The 17,852-nt window shown below is 46.3% G+C and overlaps 1 protein-coding gene across 1 annotated transcript in view; it reads right to left on the bottom strand.

Annotated features, from left to right (window-relative positions):
* Positions 1-17,852, bottom strand: part of TDRD3 (tudor domain containing 3) — a 401,075-nt gene that overhangs the window by 76,046 nt on the left and 307,177 nt on the right. Inside the window, exons 9-10 of the mRNA XM_040341347.1 lie at positions 13,038-13,194; positions 6,444-6,569 (exon numbers count right to left, since the gene is read on the bottom strand). Coding sequence (XP_040197281.1) covers positions 6,444-6,569; positions 13,038-13,194 — 283 coding nt within the window. The remainder of the gene's footprint in view (positions 1-6,443; positions 6,570-13,037; positions 13,195-17,852) is intronic.

Here is a 17,852-nt window from a genome sequence, read left to right as displayed (position 1 = left end):
ATCCAAGGAATGGCAAGCAGTCAGTTTGACAGACTAACATCAGAGCCAATGTATGTTGTAACGCAGAACCAAGGTTTTGGAAAGGAAAGCAAATTAAAAACAGGGGCTTCCATAGGGATTGTTGGCACTTTATTGCTAAAGGATATTTCTGGGTCCACAGTAGAAATGGCAAAGGACTCCTCAAATTTGTAAAAAGCTGCCAAACCTTTAGTAGGAATGAAAAGCTTATATGGGGTGTTCAAATCTACATAAAGGATGTTTTGGACGAATGGATTCGCCAGGAAAGCCTTAGTAGTTTTAGGGCCTATAAGATACACTCCTAGTGAGATAATTAATAATAAAAAAAACTAAATATGTGCATTAAATTCTATAAAACAATAAACATATAAAACATAAGAATATAACGTATTTATCAGCGTATAACACACACAGGCGTATAACACGCACCCTAACTTTAAGAGGGAAGTTTCAGGAAAAAAACTTTCCACGGCCCCCTGCGTATAACACGCAGGCACTGTTTACCCCCTATTTTCAGGGTAAAAAAGTGAGTGTTATACGCCAATAAATATAGTATCTGCTATTTTTCTGTTTCACACTGACTTCTTTTTCATTCATCAGTTCACCACGTGATTATGTGCCATATGCTTCCTGGTTGGCAACTTATACATCTTGACCATGTGCTCAGTTAATTCCACCAAAATTCATACCATAAACTCAGCTTCAAACATGGATTTGCATAAAATTCTGGTCTAGATGCATTTTCCATTTAAGACATTAATTATAGGTCTCCAGAGCGATGGTATGATAGGTAACATTCCACTTAAAACATCCAGTACAATGGCAGGCGAGTGTGAGCTCTGGGCAGTGAAATGACCAGGAGCCGACTGATAAACTCATCGATTTCATCTGATCCCTTCCTTCATCAGCATGCTCTTTGCACTGCAGGCCAAATGACTGGCTCCATATGCTGCTTTTCCCATCCCCAGTGTGAGCTCTGCTGTATAATGGACTGAAAGATTGTGGTAGAGGTAAATCCAGGTACTTACTCTGCGTGTACCATTAAAAAGAATGCCTTAAAGGGGTTGTAAAGGGATGTAGTCCCAATAGAGGGGGCCAGCACACTGACTAACCCCCAGCCAGAATGGCTCAGATGATGGGGGCAAGCTTACCGAGGTGAAACAGGAAGTGAGAAAGTCAGACAAAGAAAAAAAACATTTAGAAGGGAAATCAAAGGAAAAGGTAAGTGAACCAACAATGTACTAGCTTGGAACCTGTTTAGAAAATAAAAAACAAACCTTTACATTCCCTTTAATGAATAAAAAGCCATTGATTGATTTGATTATCTTATATCTGTCTGAAGTACAACTACAAAAAAAAGTGCATCATATTTTTTTTCTTGTGTTTCAGCTGTAATGGTGCATACTGCCTACTGAAAAACTAGCTTTAAAACTGAAACCTCAAAAAACCTTGAACATAATTTGTACAAGTCTTAAAAAATAAAAATCCCACATGGGCCCTGGGTGATATAAAGTTTTCTAAAATGTGTAAAAGAAAATTTTCTACCAACATCCAGGACTGCTCTATTTCATAAGATGAAAAAATATGTTTACCCTAGAAACTTAACCACTTAAGGACCGCCTCCTGCACATTTACGTTGGCAGAATGGCACGGCTGGGCACAGGCACGCACCTGTAACGTCCCCTTTAAGTGCTCAGCTGCTCCCCAGTTCTTCTCCCGTTCTCCGGTGCCTTCTGCCGGGCTGCGCTGCCGCTATCTTCTTTGAAGCTCTTTTACTAGTGGTGGCGGCCAGCCCGGTCTTCCTCGTTGCCTTCTTCCCTTATTAAAGGGGGCTCCCAGATTCCGATAAGCCCCCTGCCCGTAGACCCCGACAACCAACGGCCAGGGTTGTCGGGAAGGGGCCCTTGTCCTCATTAACATGGGGGCAAGGTGCTTTGGGGTGGGGGGTGCAGGGCCCCCCTGCCCCAAAGCACCCCCCCCCATGTTGAGGGCATGGTACGGCTCAGGAGGGGGGCGCTCGCTGGTCCCCACCCCCTGACCAGCCGGGCTGGTGCTCGGATAAGGGGCTGGTATGGATTTTGGGGGGACCCCATGCCGTTTTTTTTTGGCGTGGGGGGGTTCCCCTAAAATCCATACCAGACCGAAGGGCCCGGTATGCTCATGAAGGGGGAACCCATGACGTTTTTTTTTAAATTGGCGTGGAGTTCCCCCTAATTATTGGGGGATCAAAGTCGCGTCCCTGCTCATTGAAGTCGTACTTCACGTTGGGGGGCAAAGTCGGATCCACAGTCGTATGGCTGTCTTGTCAGAATCGCGGTAAATCGCGTGACTTTGAAGCCGCACAAGTGTGAAAGGGGCCTTAATCATCAACCACTTAAGTAGCCAAATGTTGCACCTTCAATAAATGTAACCATATTGCTACACTTTAGAGGCGCCTCTCCTTTGTCCTGCAAACACACACACACATATATATATATATATATATATATATATATATATATATATATATATATATATATATATAAATTGTAATGCCATATAAAATATTTACCATCTTTCCATAATACCGATATTCTCATTAATTAAAGTGAAAAACATACCCCTTGCAGCAAAGTTACTAGTTTGTTATGTTTTTCGAGAAATACCTACATTTTATTAGAGGTGCACAGAAAGTTATGACTTAAGTATTTGTCACAGAGGCATGACTGTCAATAATAGATGGGGGGAAAGACTTCCTTTAAATTGACTGGCAAAACTAATCTCACAAGGAACACAGCCAGACGATGTTTAGCATTTAGCTAGCACCAGACTCTATAATTTGAACCGCCACAGCAGCAATTATGTTCTCTGGACATTGTGAACATTGTCGTACTAACAATGCAGTTGGAAAACAGGCTATTCACTTTATGTAATGGTTTTTAAACAATGACTGCACACCTTTGCTTTTGATGCTCAAAAACAAACATGAAATAAAAAAGCCGAAATAACTCCGTGTTCCTCTATTTTTTTTGGAAGAATGAAAACTAGTTACCAGCAAGCGGTGAGCAAACCAGGTGACTAAAAAAAAAAAACTGAAATCCGCACTTGCTTTTATAGAGTGCAAGCAAGAACTCAGTGAAGAGGTGATTACTGGGATGTGAATCACTTTATGTACCAGATCAATCACTGTAATCTTGTAGTCACTGTTTTCTTAGTACAGGGCACAAGTCATAAATATGGCAAATTATAACCTTGTGAGGGAAGAGAAAAATTAGCACAAGTGAAATTACCAAACTTTGTTATATAAACTAATTAGATGGCAAGCACTCACAAAAAATTACTTTGTTGCAGATGAATAGAAGGGAAAAGCAAATAATTATATGTTGGATTCATACTCTTCATCGCTATACTTTATACCCATTTTATAACTAGCATGGGGTTGCAAGAACAATCACCATGTAAACAATAGAAGCTAACGTACTGGATACCAATATCGTACATTTTTTTTTTAAACTTTATGCACATACACGTGAGGATTTAAATACTTGTAGGTAGATTCACACACATTGGCCTAACTTTAGTGCGGCCTAGCCTAGCCTGTTTAGGCTACACCGCCGTAAATTAGTTAGGCTAGTAGTGATTCACAATCTACTTACCTGCTAATCTACGGCGGCGTAGCCAAATTTTTTTGTCGGGGGGCGTGTTGTATGGAAATGAGGCTTGACCTCACGTTTTTTGACGTTTTTTGACACTGCGCATGCGCCGGGCGACTACATTTCCAGGTGCGCATTGCGGCTAAGTACGCCGTACGGGCCTATTGATTTCGACGCGGACGTAAACGACGCAACTCCTGATTCGCGGACGACTTACGCAAACGACGCCAAAATTTCTAACCTCGCGGCGGGAACGGCGGCCATACTTTAACATTACTAGTCCACTAGAGCATAGCTCTAACTTTAGGCCGCCTAAGGCCTTACGGAAACAACGTAATTTGACGGCGTAGGCCTGGCGTACGTTCGTGAATCGGCGTATCCCCTCATTTACATAATCTACGCCGGCCGCAATGGAAGCGCCACCTAGCGGCCATCCAAAAAATTGCAAGCTAAGATAGAACGGCGCAAGCCGGCCTATCTTAGCTTTGTTTAAGTGTATCTCTGTTTGAGCATACACTTAGGCCCCATACACACGGGAGGAATTATCCGCGGATACGGTCCAGCGTTTCCGCGGATAAATCCTCTCGAGGATTTCAGCAGATTTTAATGCGATGGAGTGTACTCACCATCGCATTGAAATCTGCGCCGAAATCCTCTGGCGATGACGTGTCGCGCCGTCGCCGCGATTATGACGCGGCGACGTGCACGACGCTGTCATATAAGGAATTCCACACATGCGTCTAATCATTACGACGCATGCGGGGGATCCCTTCGGACGGATGGATCCGGTGAGTCTATACAGACCAGCGGATCCATCCGTTGGGATGGATTCCAGCAGATGGATTTGTTTGGCATGTCAGCAAATATTCGATCTGCTGGAATCCATCCCAGGGGAGAAATATCCGCGGAAACAGATCCGCTGGAGTGTACACACCATAGGATCTATCCGCTGAAACCCATTTGCTGGGATTTTTCAGCGGATGGATTCTATCGTGTGTACGGGGCCTTAAACAAACGCCGGCGTAGATTCAGAGTTAGGTTGGCTTATCTACTGATAAGCCGGCCTAACTCTTTGTGAATCTACCTATTGATATTTTGCTGCTGTATTCAAGAAAAATTGTACAAGGTTAGTCTGTTGAGTAGAAAGTTGCAGAATAGCATGTTACGACGGTACGGTCAGTAAAATGACTACAATTTGAAAGTATTTATTTAATTGAGGTCCCTGTCTATCCGGGTCGCTTTTATTCCTATTACAAGGAATGTAAAAAAGACCTCAGATCTCATATTTAGACTAAAATGCAATAAAAAAATAATAAATGTTTGTCGTCATTTAAAAAAAAAAAAAAAATCCCTTTAAGAGCTATGGGCGGAAGTGACGTTTTGACCTTGCTATCGCCCTGCAATGATATGGAGACAGGTGGGGCCATCTTCCCCTCACTCATCTCCATACCCAGCCAGGGACAGGACCAGATCGCCTCCGCTGCTGCAGATGGCTCCAGTAAGCCACTAAGTCCAGGAACTCTCCCTCCTCATTGGTTGAGACAGCAGCGGGTGCCACTGGCTCCAGCTGTTGTCAAAGTCAATTAGCCAATAAAAAGAGAGGGGGCGGGCCGAGTCGCGGATCCATGTCTGTATGGACACACAGAGGAGAGGCTCAGGTGCCCCCATAGCAAGCTGCTTGCTGTGGGGTCACTAGGCAGGAGTGAGGGGCCAATAGCACCGGAGAGGGATACGAGAAGAGAAGGATTGAGGCTGTTCTGTGCAAAACCACTGCACAGAGCAGGTGTGTATAACATGTTTATTTTAAAAATATAGAAGGAAAAGTGGTCCAAAAGGAAAAGTGGCCCAACATAGTGAAAAAAAAAAAAAAAATTGAAATGTCGCTGTATATTTTTTTAATTTACCATTACCCTTCATCAAACAAGTCAAAACAAAGTTCTCCTACTTCTGACCATCACAACGATAATTGCAATGCTGTTTTTTTTCCTACTTAAAACACATTGAAATGGGCGGCCAGGGGGCAGTAAAAACAAAAGCATGCTGCAACCATGGGCCAAATGCTTGATATACTGAGCCAGTGTCTGGAATGAAGACAACATTTTTCTAAAGTTCATGAGTCACTAATTTAAGGAAGCAACTACGTAAGCTAAGAGCGCAATATTTTAAAATGCAGTATACATCACAAAACTATGATTCATTATCTTTTGTGATTGTTTTAGGAACCTTGTTTTTATTGATTTTGATTAAATAAACATGGATAGTACCTGAAGCCTGTAAAGTTATACAACAGGAACAGTGACAAAATGCTCTAAAGCCTCATTTCATCATGGTGGTTTGATGGTTACAGTGGACTTGAGGAGCCCTTGTTGCCCATTAAGAATGGGAGTGACGTGAGGCCTTGTGGCCCATGTGACTTTCGATTTGGCTGGTGTAGGCCCCTATTCTGCAGGTTACAATGTAAAAATTTCCAGCACACCATGGAACGACATAAATAGCATCCAAATGGATAATTTATTGTATGATCACAACACAAGGAAAGTGCAACGTTTCGGAGTCACGCAAGACCCCTTCGTCAGGCATGTCACATGAGCGTTAACAAGCGAGCAACTTTTTTTTTATCCTGAAGAACATCAATGCTGGGGGTAAGGTATAGGGCTCCTCGGCTGCCCAGAAGATTTAACCACAGCCAGTGCTGGTTTTCATACATATAACATTTAATAAATTTGTATAATCCAAATAATTTTTTTTTTTCATGTCGCTTAACACTATCCATAATATTACAACAGGACTCACCTTCAATAGAAAAACTTCCCATCTTGGACTCTAAAAAATCGAAGAGAGTGCTAGGAGCAGAAGGTCTCGAATTTGACAGTTCATCATTTTCTTCTACCCGTGTTCTTCCTCGACCTCTTCCTCTACCTATGTATTGAATGAAAACAGATGCAGGTTAAGCATGTCTCTTTCATGTAGCAACTTAATTTCTGCTTCAGTTTACTACACAGCCTCTTCTAGAGTTCATGCAGCCCTTCCTGAAACACATGAGACTTCACTGCCGTTCACGTCTATATTTTCTATGCTAAGATTAGGATTTAGCCAGGGGATCATAACAATACTGTCATAACCTTACTATGGCAGATCTTGCTGAATAATTGCTTCACTCTATATATACACACACACACACACAAGATATGAAAACCTGAAGACTATACTTTATGATCTTTCCTTCAAATAATGCCAATTATTTGTCATATAAATCAAATGGCTTCAACACTTTGAAACTTTGACCTAAAACTAATATGCAGAAATGTAGTTCTGATTTCTAATTCTAGTTCCAGATCAGACACTGAATGTATGGAAGCCAGAGACAGCTCCTCAATAAACATCTGAACACAGCTGACCCTATATGTAAATTTTTAATTTTCATGTATAATGTGAGCATGGTAATGTCCCCTTCCAAATTCCCATTGGACCTTTAGAATTATTGTTTGTCTGAAAGAGCAACGGGAAGGCAGGTAGAGAAGAGATCAAATACAACATACAGTGCATCTGCAAAGTATTCATAACTTTGTTATGTTACAACCTTATTCCAACCTTAGATCAAACAAATAATTGTCCTCAAACTTCTACAAACAATACCCCATAATGACAATGTGAAAGACATTTGTTTGAATTCTTTGCAAATTTATTAAAAAAATAAATAAATAAATAAATGTACATAGATATTCACTGCCCCTTGCTCAATATTTTGTTGAAGCACCTTTGGCACCAATTACAGCCTCAAGCCTTTTTGAGTTTGATGCAAGCTTGACACCTATTTTTGGGTAGTGTCTCCCCTTCTTCTTTACTGGATCTCTCAAGCGCCATCATGTTGCATGGGGAGAGTTGGTGCACAGCAATTTTCAGATCTCTACAGAGATCTCTTAAGATGTTCAATCGGGTTCAAGTCTGGGCCACTCAAGGACAGACTTGTTCTGGAGCCTCTCCTTTGTTTTCTTGGCTGTGTGCTTAGGGTTGTTGTCCTGTTGGAAGATGAACCTGTGCCTCAGTCTGAGGTCCAGAGGGATCTGGAGCAGGATTTTATCAAGGATGTCTCTGTACATTGCTGCATTAATCTTCTCCTCGATCCTGACTAGTCTCCCAGTTCCTGCCGCTAAAAAACATCCCAACAGCTTGACATTGCCACCACCCTGCTTCCCTGTAGGGATGGTATTGGCCAGGTAATGAGCAGTGCCTGGTTTCCTCCAGATATGATGCTTGCCATTCAGGCCAAAGAGGTCTTTGTTCCATCAGACCAGAGAATTTTGTTTCTCATGGTCTGAGAGTCCTTCAGGTGTCTTTAGACAAACTCCAGGCGAGCTGTCATGTGCATTTTACGGAGAAGTGGCTTCCGCCTGGCTACTCTAACAAACAGGCCTGATTGGTGGAGTGCTGCAGAGATTTTTTCCTTTGGGAAGGTTCTCCTCTCTCCATAAATGCTGGAACTAAGCTTGTAAATATCTCAACAGCTCAGTTTTTTTCTGGCTGCTCTCCTCCTCCGAGTGTACAGTAGGTGTTTGTGATATTGTGCTTTTAGCATGACAGCGTCGCGCTGATACTCGGCGACATGGTGCCGAGATCTCGCCGACATCTTGCACTCACTGGAATAGTGACAGCACATCCCAGCAAGCGCGTCATAGAAGCGACGGGAGATCCGACTTGGATTCCCGCCAATTCTACACGTGTGCGGCGTTTGTTATGAATCCTGAGGGGGAAGTCCCCGCCGGATTTTAAATAAAAATCCGGCATGGGTCCCCCCTCAGGAGCATACCGGGCCCTTAGGTCTGTTATGGGTTGTAAGGAGAGCCCCCCTACGCCGAAAAAAACGGCGTAGGGGGTCCCCCTACGATCCATACCAGACCCGTATCCAAAGCACGCTACCCGGCCAGCCAGGAAGGGAGTGGGGACGAGCGAGCGCCCCCCCCCCCCCCTCCTGAGCCGTACCAGGCTGCATGCCCTCAACATGGGGGGGTTGGGTGCTCTGGGGCAGGGGGGCGCACTGCGGCCCCCCCACCTCAGAGCACCCTGTCCCCATGTTGATGAGGACAGGGCCCCTTCCCGACAACCCTGGCCGTTGGTTGTCAGGGTATGCGGGCGGGAGGCTTATCGGAATCTGGGAGCCCCCTTTAATAAGGGGGCCCCCAGATACCGGCCCCCCACCCTAAGTGAATGAGTATGGGGTACATCGTACCCCTACCCATTCACCTGCAAGAAAAGTGGTAAAAACACAAATAAACCACACAGTGTATTAAAATATTTTATTAGTCTGCTCCGGAGGCCGCCCCCTGTCTTCTTTATTAGCTCTTTTACCAGGGGGGGCTTCTTCTTTGACGTCTTCGGGTGGGTGGGGGCCGCCGTCTGGTTCTCTTCCACCGCCGGGGGGGGTGGCTTTTAAAAAAGCCCCCACCCCCCCGGCGGGTTTCCTCCGGCGTCTTCGGCGGGGCTCTTCTTTCGCTATCCCGACGGGTCTTCTCCGCTATCCGGGGGGTCTCGCCGCTCTCCGCTGTTGACTCGTCGCACCCCGGTTCTTCGTCTCGCAGTCCGGTCCCTTCTTCCGTGCTGTACGTCTTCTTCCGTGCTGTGAGTTCTTCTTCCGCGCTGTGACGTCATGTTCTTCACTTCTCTTCTTCTCCCGATGTTGACACGCCGGTCCTCCTCGCTGAAATGACGGATGCGCGCCTTGCATCGGACCTATATAGGCCTCACAGTCCCATCATGCTCTGTACCTACCCATGTGATACCTACCCACGTGGGTAGGTATCACATGGGTAGGTACAGAGCATGATGGGACTGTGAGGCCTATATAGGTCCGATGCAAGGCGCGCATCCGTCATTTCAGCGAGGAGGACCGGCGTGTCAACATCGGGAGAAGAAGAGAAGTGAAGAACATGACGTCACAGCGCGGAAGAAGAACTCACAGCACGGAAGAAGACGTACAGCACGGAAGAAGGGACCGGACTGCGAGACGAAGAACCGGGGTGCGACGAGTCAACAGCGGAGAGCGGCGAGACCCCCCGGATAGCGGAGAAGACCCGTCGGGATAGCGGAAGAAGAAGAGCCCCGCCGAAGACGCCGGAGGAAACCCGCCGGGGGGGTGGGGGCTTTTTTAAAAGCCACCCCCCCCCCGGCGGTGGAAGAGAACCAGACGGCGGCCCCCACCCACCCGAAGACGTCAAAGAAGAAGCCCCCCCTGGTAAAAGAGCTAATAAAGAAGACAGGGGGCGGCCTCCGGAGCAGACTAATAAAATATTTTAATACACTGTGTGGTTTATTTGTGTTTTTACCACTTTTCTTGCAGGTGAATGGGTAGGGGTACGATGTACCCCATACTCATTAACTTAGGGTGGGGGGCCGGTATCTGGGGGCCCCCTTATTAAAGGGGGCTCCCAGATTCCGATAAGCCTCCCGCCCGCATACCCCGACAACCAACGGCCAGGGTTGTTGGGAAGGGGCCCTGTCCTCATCAACATGGGGACAGGGTGCTCTGAGGTGGGGGGGCCGCAGTGCGCCCCCCTGCCCCAGAGCACCCAACCCCCCCATGTTGAGGGCATGCAGCCTGGTACGGCTCAGGAGGGGGGGGGGGCGCTCGCTCGTCCCCACTCCCTTCCTGGCTGGCCGGGTAGCGTGCTTTGGATACGGGTCTGGTATGGATCGTAGGGGGACCCCCTACGCCGTTTTTTTCGGCGTAGGGGGGCTCTCCTTACAACCCATAACAGACCTAAGGGCCCGGTATGCTCCTGAGGGGGGACCCATGCCGGATTTTTATTTAAAATCCGGCGGGGACTTCCCCCTCAGGATTCATAACAAACGCCGCACACGTGTAGAATTGGCGGGAATCCAAGTCGGATCTCCCGTCGCTTCTATGACGGCTCTGTCTCCATCGCGGCAAGCCAGCTCGGCGCTGGCTCCCGCGATGGGGCTCGTAGGTGCTCAATCTCGCCGAGAAAGAGAGCGAGATTGACACAAAATCGGGTTCACCTACTGTAGCTTTGGATTGGAGGAGGAGAGCGGTCACATGACCATCTGTGTAACATCAGAGGAGAGCAGTCATGTGACCAGGTCAGTGGAAAAAACCTGAACTATTGAGGTATATGAAAGCTTAATTTTACAATAGGAGTGACACAGGAGGAGCAGTGTGGAAGGGGCTGCAGTGATTTTTTTTTCTTAACTGTTGAGTATGCTGGCAGCACTGTCCCAGGAGACTGGGGGTCTCCTGGAAGTGCAGAGAGGGGGCTGTATACTGGATGGAGGGGTCTGTATACTGGATGGAGGGGGAGCTGTATACTGGATTGAGGGGGAACTATGTACTGGATGGAGGGGAGCTGTATACTGGATGGAGGGGAATGTATACTGGATGGGGGAGCTGTGTACTGGATGAGGAGCTGTGTAATGTAAAGGGGGCTGTGAATTTTTTTTCCCCTTAAACTTCCTTCTTAAAATTGGGGTGCGTGTTATATGCCGATAAATACGGTACTTTAAAAACCTGTGTAGTGGGTTTTATTTTTGACACTTTTTTTAGGTGAATCGGTAGGGGCACAATGTACCCCATACTCATTGACATAGGGTGGGGGACCGGATCTGGGGGCCCCCTTGTTAAAGGGGGCTCCCAGATTCCGATAAGCCCCGCCCGCAGACCCCGACAACCAACAGCCAGGGTTGTCAGAAAGAGGGCATGTCGAGGGCATGCAGCCTGGTACGGTTCAAGGGGGCACTCGCTCGTCCCCACCCCCTTTTTCTGACCTTCCGGGCTGTATGATCGCATAAGGGTCTGGTGTGGATTTTGGGGGGACCCCCACACCGTTTTTTTGGCGTAGGGGTTCCCCTTAATAATCCATATCAGACAAAGGGTCTGGTATGCTCAATTTTTTTTTTAATCTGGCGTGGAGTTTCCCTTCAACATCATCAGAGCACAAGTCACATGCCAAAGTTGGATCAGTCAAGACGGCGATCCAACTTTGACCCGACTTCAGTGATATTCAATGGGCTGAAGTAGGATAAAAGTCAGACCAAAGTAGTGCAGGGAGCATTTTTAAAGTCGGACCGACTTATGTCGCACCATTTAAGATGGCTCTCATAAGGAAACGTTGCTTTTTACACGGCATGCGACATGAGCTCCCAATGTCAGAGCGTTTGTCGTACCAGTGTAAACCCAGCCTTAACCACATCAGCCCTGGACCATTTTGCTGGTTAATGACCGGGCCACTTTTTGTGATTCAGCACTACATCGCTTTAACTGACAATTGCCCGGTCGTGCGACGTGGCTCCCAAACAAAATTGATGTCTTTTTTTCCCCACAAATAGAGCTTTCTTTTGGTGGTATTTGATCACCTCTGCGGTTTAAATTTTTTGCGCTATAAATTAAATAGAGCGACAATTTTGAAAAAAATGAATATTTTTTACTTTTTGCTATAATAAATATCCCCCAAAAATATATAAAAAACAATTTTTTTCCTCAGTTTAGGCCAATACATATTCTTCTACATATTTTTTGTCAAAAAAAAAAAAATCGCAATAAGCGTTTATTGATTGGTTTGTGCAAAAGTTATAGCGTCTACAAAATAGGGGATAGTTTTATGGCATTTTTATTAATATTTTTTTTTTACTAGTAATGGCGGCGATCTGCAAATTTTTATCGGTACTGCGACCTTATGGCGGACACATCGGACACTTTTGATATATTTTTTGGACCATTGGCATTGATTACTGTAAAAATTTCACTGGCAGGGAAGGGGTTAACACTAGTGGGCGATCAAGGGGTTAATTATGTTCCCTCGTTGTGTTCTAACTGAAGGGGGGGTGGGACTGACTAGGGGAAATTACAGATCGCTGTTCATACATTGTATGAACAGACAATCAGTAATTTCTCCCCCTGAAAGAGCGAGGAGCTCCCGGTTCTCGCTCTGTCACGTGCGATTGCGGGTGCCCGGCGGTGATCGCCCTCTCATCGCATCAGGGGCGAGCAGGGGGTGCGTGCCCCCCATGCAAAATCACGTTATATATTACGTGATTTTGCGCAGCTGAGCCGACCTGCCGCCGTAAAACTGCGGTGGGCAATCGGCAAGCGGTTAAGGTAGAAAAGGACACCTGGGTATTTTAGTTGAGATATTCTAGGATGTGGTTTCCTCCAGATCAAACCTTGATTTATATAATTACACTTTTTGAACATCTTGAGGGGGATCCACACAGGGTAATTGTGTAAAATATTGGCGCTGAGACATCCATATGAATTTTAATAAATGTATTCTGCCAATCACCGTCAGGGCCAAATTTTAAGATTGCGATGTTCTATTCACACATGAATGTTTTGGTACTCCATTGTATCTATCCGTGTTATATACCCAGTGACAATACCTCGTGCTGGTGGCCCTTGAGCAGGTTTAGGCTTATTGCCAGCTATTAAGAAGTTAAGGGCCGCCTCCATATTGTTGCTGTAGTCCATAAGCGCTTGTCTGGCTAACTCTTTACTGAAGCCCATCTCTGTGATGTGCCTCAGTGCCTTTTCATCAACCTGCAATAGAATAAATTAAAAGAAAACATTTAATAATTAACAACATTCAATTTCTTATTCCAGTTGCAAGATTGTCACTAAGACTGTAATCATAGCTTATATTGCAAAGCATTATGAAACTTTGTTTTCACAGAAATGCCTAATGCAATATCAGATCCCTAGCAAACAGTACCAATTATATAGTCTGATAGCGCTCTGATAAAACAAAGAATTCAAAGTGCAGAAACAAATATTAGTTTAAATAAAACATAATTTATAGTGATATGATGATGTGAAAATGTAGCTGTTTTAGAGATACAAAGAGAAAAAAAAATCTCAAATAAATCCCAACAGAATTTAAAAAAATAAAAGGACAGATTTACAGTTGTTTCCTCAAATTTGCACATTAAAGCTGAAACATTATATTGATCTTACAGTTTTCTTCACTGTATTTTTCTGCTTCTTGAAAGGCCACTTATTTAGTTGCTTCGGACTAGAGCAATTTTCAGATGTAATTAGATTATTGAGTGACAAATCATATGCAACATCTTAAAAGGCTTCTGGGATAAAATGTACTCAGAATACGGCTTAGGATCCTCCAAATAGAACATCTATTATCGAGATACACACACAGAGTGTTGCATGATATTTTATTAGCATGTCCAATCGAAACATCATCATCGTTGTCACACAGTGCTGACAAGGCAACCGCAACCTTAAACTAAAATTTATTTTTGTACCCTAGGCATTGATTGATCAATTAATCTGAAATTCCACTCTACACATTGCTTACATTCTGAGTATCACAACATCACTGAATTACCTATACAGATCAAGAGGTGATTTATAGAACTTTTGTTCATACATTATGTGTCAGCATGAAACTAGCAATACATGCAAAAGCAACCTTATTTGTGTTTTTAAAGCATATAAATACACTGATAACAAATAGGATATTATAAAGGTTTTCATGTACTTGTCATATCTATGCTTGTAAACCAGAAATTCTTGATTCAAGATGGGTCACAGGTAGAGTGGAAACTATTATCAGAACTGGTTAGTTGGTCCGCCAATTAGTTGGCCTGCATACAGAATGCATTATTTATTTACATATCAGAAAATACAGTGTAGCACACATACAGCTCAGCACACCCATTCATAAATGTCAGTAAGTGTCCGAGAACTTTTGAATGTGTGAGGGCAATGCCTCATGGGACATGTAGTCCTGGGCAGAAGGAGAAAGTGAGTGATTCCTAAGGCAGATGTTGTTTACCTTGCTATAGGTGCAATCTATACTATACAAACAAGGTGCCACTGCCCCCCACCTATAACTGGTCACCCTACAGACCCAATCAACAGATCCGCCACACACAGGTGCCCAGTATAGTTCAGCCTACTTCCTGTAAGTCCTTAACCTGAAGGCTCCAGCTACACCCTGGACTCACAGTTGAATGCTGTAGAAAGCAATGTCATGTCACTATATATTGCAGCTCTCTCCAGCATTCAGAATCCACCCACAGCCAGAGGAAGAAGAGACTGAAGAGGGCTTGAAATGTTACTGGACTGTGTGGGATAGCCTGTAGTTGGCCTTTAGCACAGTTAACTGACTTAATGCCCTCTAAACTGTAATGGGAAATAAAACAAGGACTATAAAGTGGCTGCAACCAACTCCATTCTTCCATACTGTCGGATTAGGGGCATGTTTTCCAGCACCAGTTTTTGTTTATCATTCCCAAGATGCACTAAAGACCATGCAGAAAAAGATTAAAAGTTAAAGAGGATATACAAAGGACATTTTTTTCAACAGGTATGACCTTAAGCCGGATGAAGACTACTCTCAAAGGCTTTCACAAAATATATTTGGTTAGACAATGAAAACAATTGTCTCTGAGTTCATGGACCGACACAGCAGCCTTTGACCTTAGGGTTATATCCGCTTCCTTCAGGAGAGTTTAGGCAGAAACAAAGCACTATAAGTGTTAACACTTTTCTCAGCGCAGCTCCTCCCACAGGGCGTGGTTCCCCGGGTATAACCCACACCCTGCTCTAGCAGCTTCCAGTTCATAACAAGCAGTACAAACAAAAGGAGGGGTGGGTGCTGTGTCCGTCCATATACTCAGAGAAATGGATTTTACGGTGAGTACAAAAATCCTATTTTCTCTTCCGTTCATGGACGGACACAGCAGCCTTTGACATTAGGGACGTCCCCAAGCAGTGTCAAAAATTCGAGGGGTGGGAAAAACAACACAGCAACCAAGCTTACATCCCAAACAAAACCGGAATTACTCAACGGAGGAACTCCAACTTTGAACTGCCGCTTGTAACACCTTGCGGCCGAAGGAGGCATCAGAAGATGCACTCACATCCACCTTGTAAAACTTGGAAAAAGTGTGGACCGACGACCAGGTTGCTGCCTTACACACGTGTAACACAGAGGCTTGATGCCGGAAAGACCAAGAGGCACCGATCGCCCTGATCGAATGCGCCGTAACCCGAAAGGGAGGCGCCCGCCCCTCCAGGGCATAGGCCCGAAGCACAACCTGTTGGATCCACCTAGAAATGGTGGCCGACGAGACTGCCAGACCTTTTCTGGGACCAGCCACCGACACGAACAGTGAGTCCGACTTTCGGAACGGAGCCGTAGCAGATAAGTACATACGTAAGGCCTGAACCACATCCAGGGAATGTAAAGTGGCCTCCTTCTGGTTTTTCGGCTGAGGACATAAGGATGGAAGAACAATGTCCTCATAAATGTGGAAAGCCGAAACAACCTCCGGGAGAAAAGATGGCTGCGGCCGCAGCACCACCTTATCCTTATGGATGACCAAATAGGGAGCCTTGCAGGACAAGGCCGCCAGTTCAGACACCCGTCTGATCGAGGTAATTGCTACCAGAAAAAAAACACCTTTTGTGACAGAGTCAACAAAGGGATCTCTCGGATGTCCTCAAAGGGAGTATCCTGATGCACCGAAAGGACTAAATTCAAGTCCCATGGGGGTAGTGGAGGGCGCACCGGAGGAGCCACATGTCTGACCCCCTGTGCAGACGTACGCACCAAGGAGTGCGCCGCCAAGGGTCACTGAACGTAAACGGCCAGAGCCAAAATCTGACTCTTAACCGTACTCAAGGCGAGAGCCTGGTCCACTCCCCGCTGTAAAAAACAGCAGAATCCTAAACACCACGTATGAGGTGTAGGCCTTCCACATACGATGGTAAAACCTACGTGAGGTAGACTTTTCCGTGCACGCAGCATGGTAGAGACCACCGAGCCTAACAGGCCTCGGTCCTACAGTACCTGGCTCTCAGACACGCCGTTAAAGCCAGTGACTGTAAAGCAGGGTGAAAGATAGGACCCTGCGACAGAAGATCAATTCTCAGAGGTAGACGCCAAGGGGCGTCTGCCACGAGACGCACCAGGTCCGTGTACCAGGAGCGGCGCGGCCAGTCTGGGGCGATCAGGATTGTTGGAGTCCCTACAGCTTCCACTCTGCGCAGCAGGTGAGGAAGACGCTTCAGAGGAGGGAAGGCGTAAATCAGGCGATAGTGACCCCAAGGTGCCACCAACGCGTCTGACGCGTCCACCCACAGGTCTTTCGACCTGGCCACGAACCGTGGCACCTTCCGACCGAGACGGGACGCTAGAAGGACCACGTCTGTAGTGCCCCACTTTGGGCACAGACTCTGAAACACCTCTGGGTGGAGTGACCACACTACCTGGTCTAGCGTTTGGCGACTTAGGAAGTCGGCTTGCCAATTCTGTACCCCTGGAATGCACACGGCCGATAGAGCCGGAACGGACCTTTTGGCCCACCGAAGGATGTGCGCGACCTCCGTCGCTGCAGCTGAACTCTGTGTGCCCCCCTGATGATTGACGTATGCCACGGCCGTGGCGTTGTCGGACTGGATCCTGACCGGTCGGCCCTGCAGATCCAGGGACCACCTGGCAAGGCACAGCTGGATTGCTCGGAGCTCCAGTACATTGATTGGCAGGCGGGACTCCTCCTGAGTCCAGCCCCCCTGGGCTGACTGGGTGCCCCAAACGCCCCGCCAACCGGAGAGGCTGGCATCCGTCGTGACCACGGTCCAGTGGCAAGGTAGAAATTACTTCCCGGTCCGAAACACCGGAGTCGTCAGCCACCACACCAGGGAAGACTTGACCAGTTGACTCAACTGAATCTGGTAATCCAGAGAAGACGGGAGCTTGTCCCAACGTGACAGAATCTCCTTCTGTATTCCCTGGTGTGGAATTGGGCATAAGGAACTGCCTTGAAAGAGGCCACCATCGGACCCAGAACCCTCATGCAGAATCGAGGAGACGACCACTTCTGGGTCAACAACTGCAGCACCGCAGAATGCAGTGTCTGGAGTTTCTCCATTGGGAGAAAAAAATCTCGCCTCCGCGGAATCCAGGACTAGCCCTAGGTATTCCAGATGCAGAGACGGAACCAACACTGACTTCTGGATATTCAGAAGCCAGCCGAACTCTTGGAGAGTCTGACACGTGATAGACACGTCCTCTTCTAACTCTGAGCCTGAGGAAGCTCTCAGGAGAAGATCGTCCAGATATCCCAAGATAGCGATCCCTCGCTGTCTCAGCAGTGCCAGGAACGGGGCGAGCACCTTGGTGAAAACCCATGGTGCCAAGGCCAGGCCGAACGGGAGGGTCACAAATTGAAAGT

Source organism: Rana temporaria, chromosome 2 (assembly GCF_905171775.1).
Source record: "Rana temporaria chromosome 2, aRanTem1.1, whole genome shotgun sequence".
Classification (NCBI taxonomy): domain Eukaryota; kingdom Metazoa; phylum Chordata; class Amphibia; order Anura; family Ranidae; genus Rana; species Rana temporaria.
The sequence above is the reverse complement of the archived record's forward strand: the minus strand, read 5'-3'. Positions and strand labels throughout refer to the sequence as shown.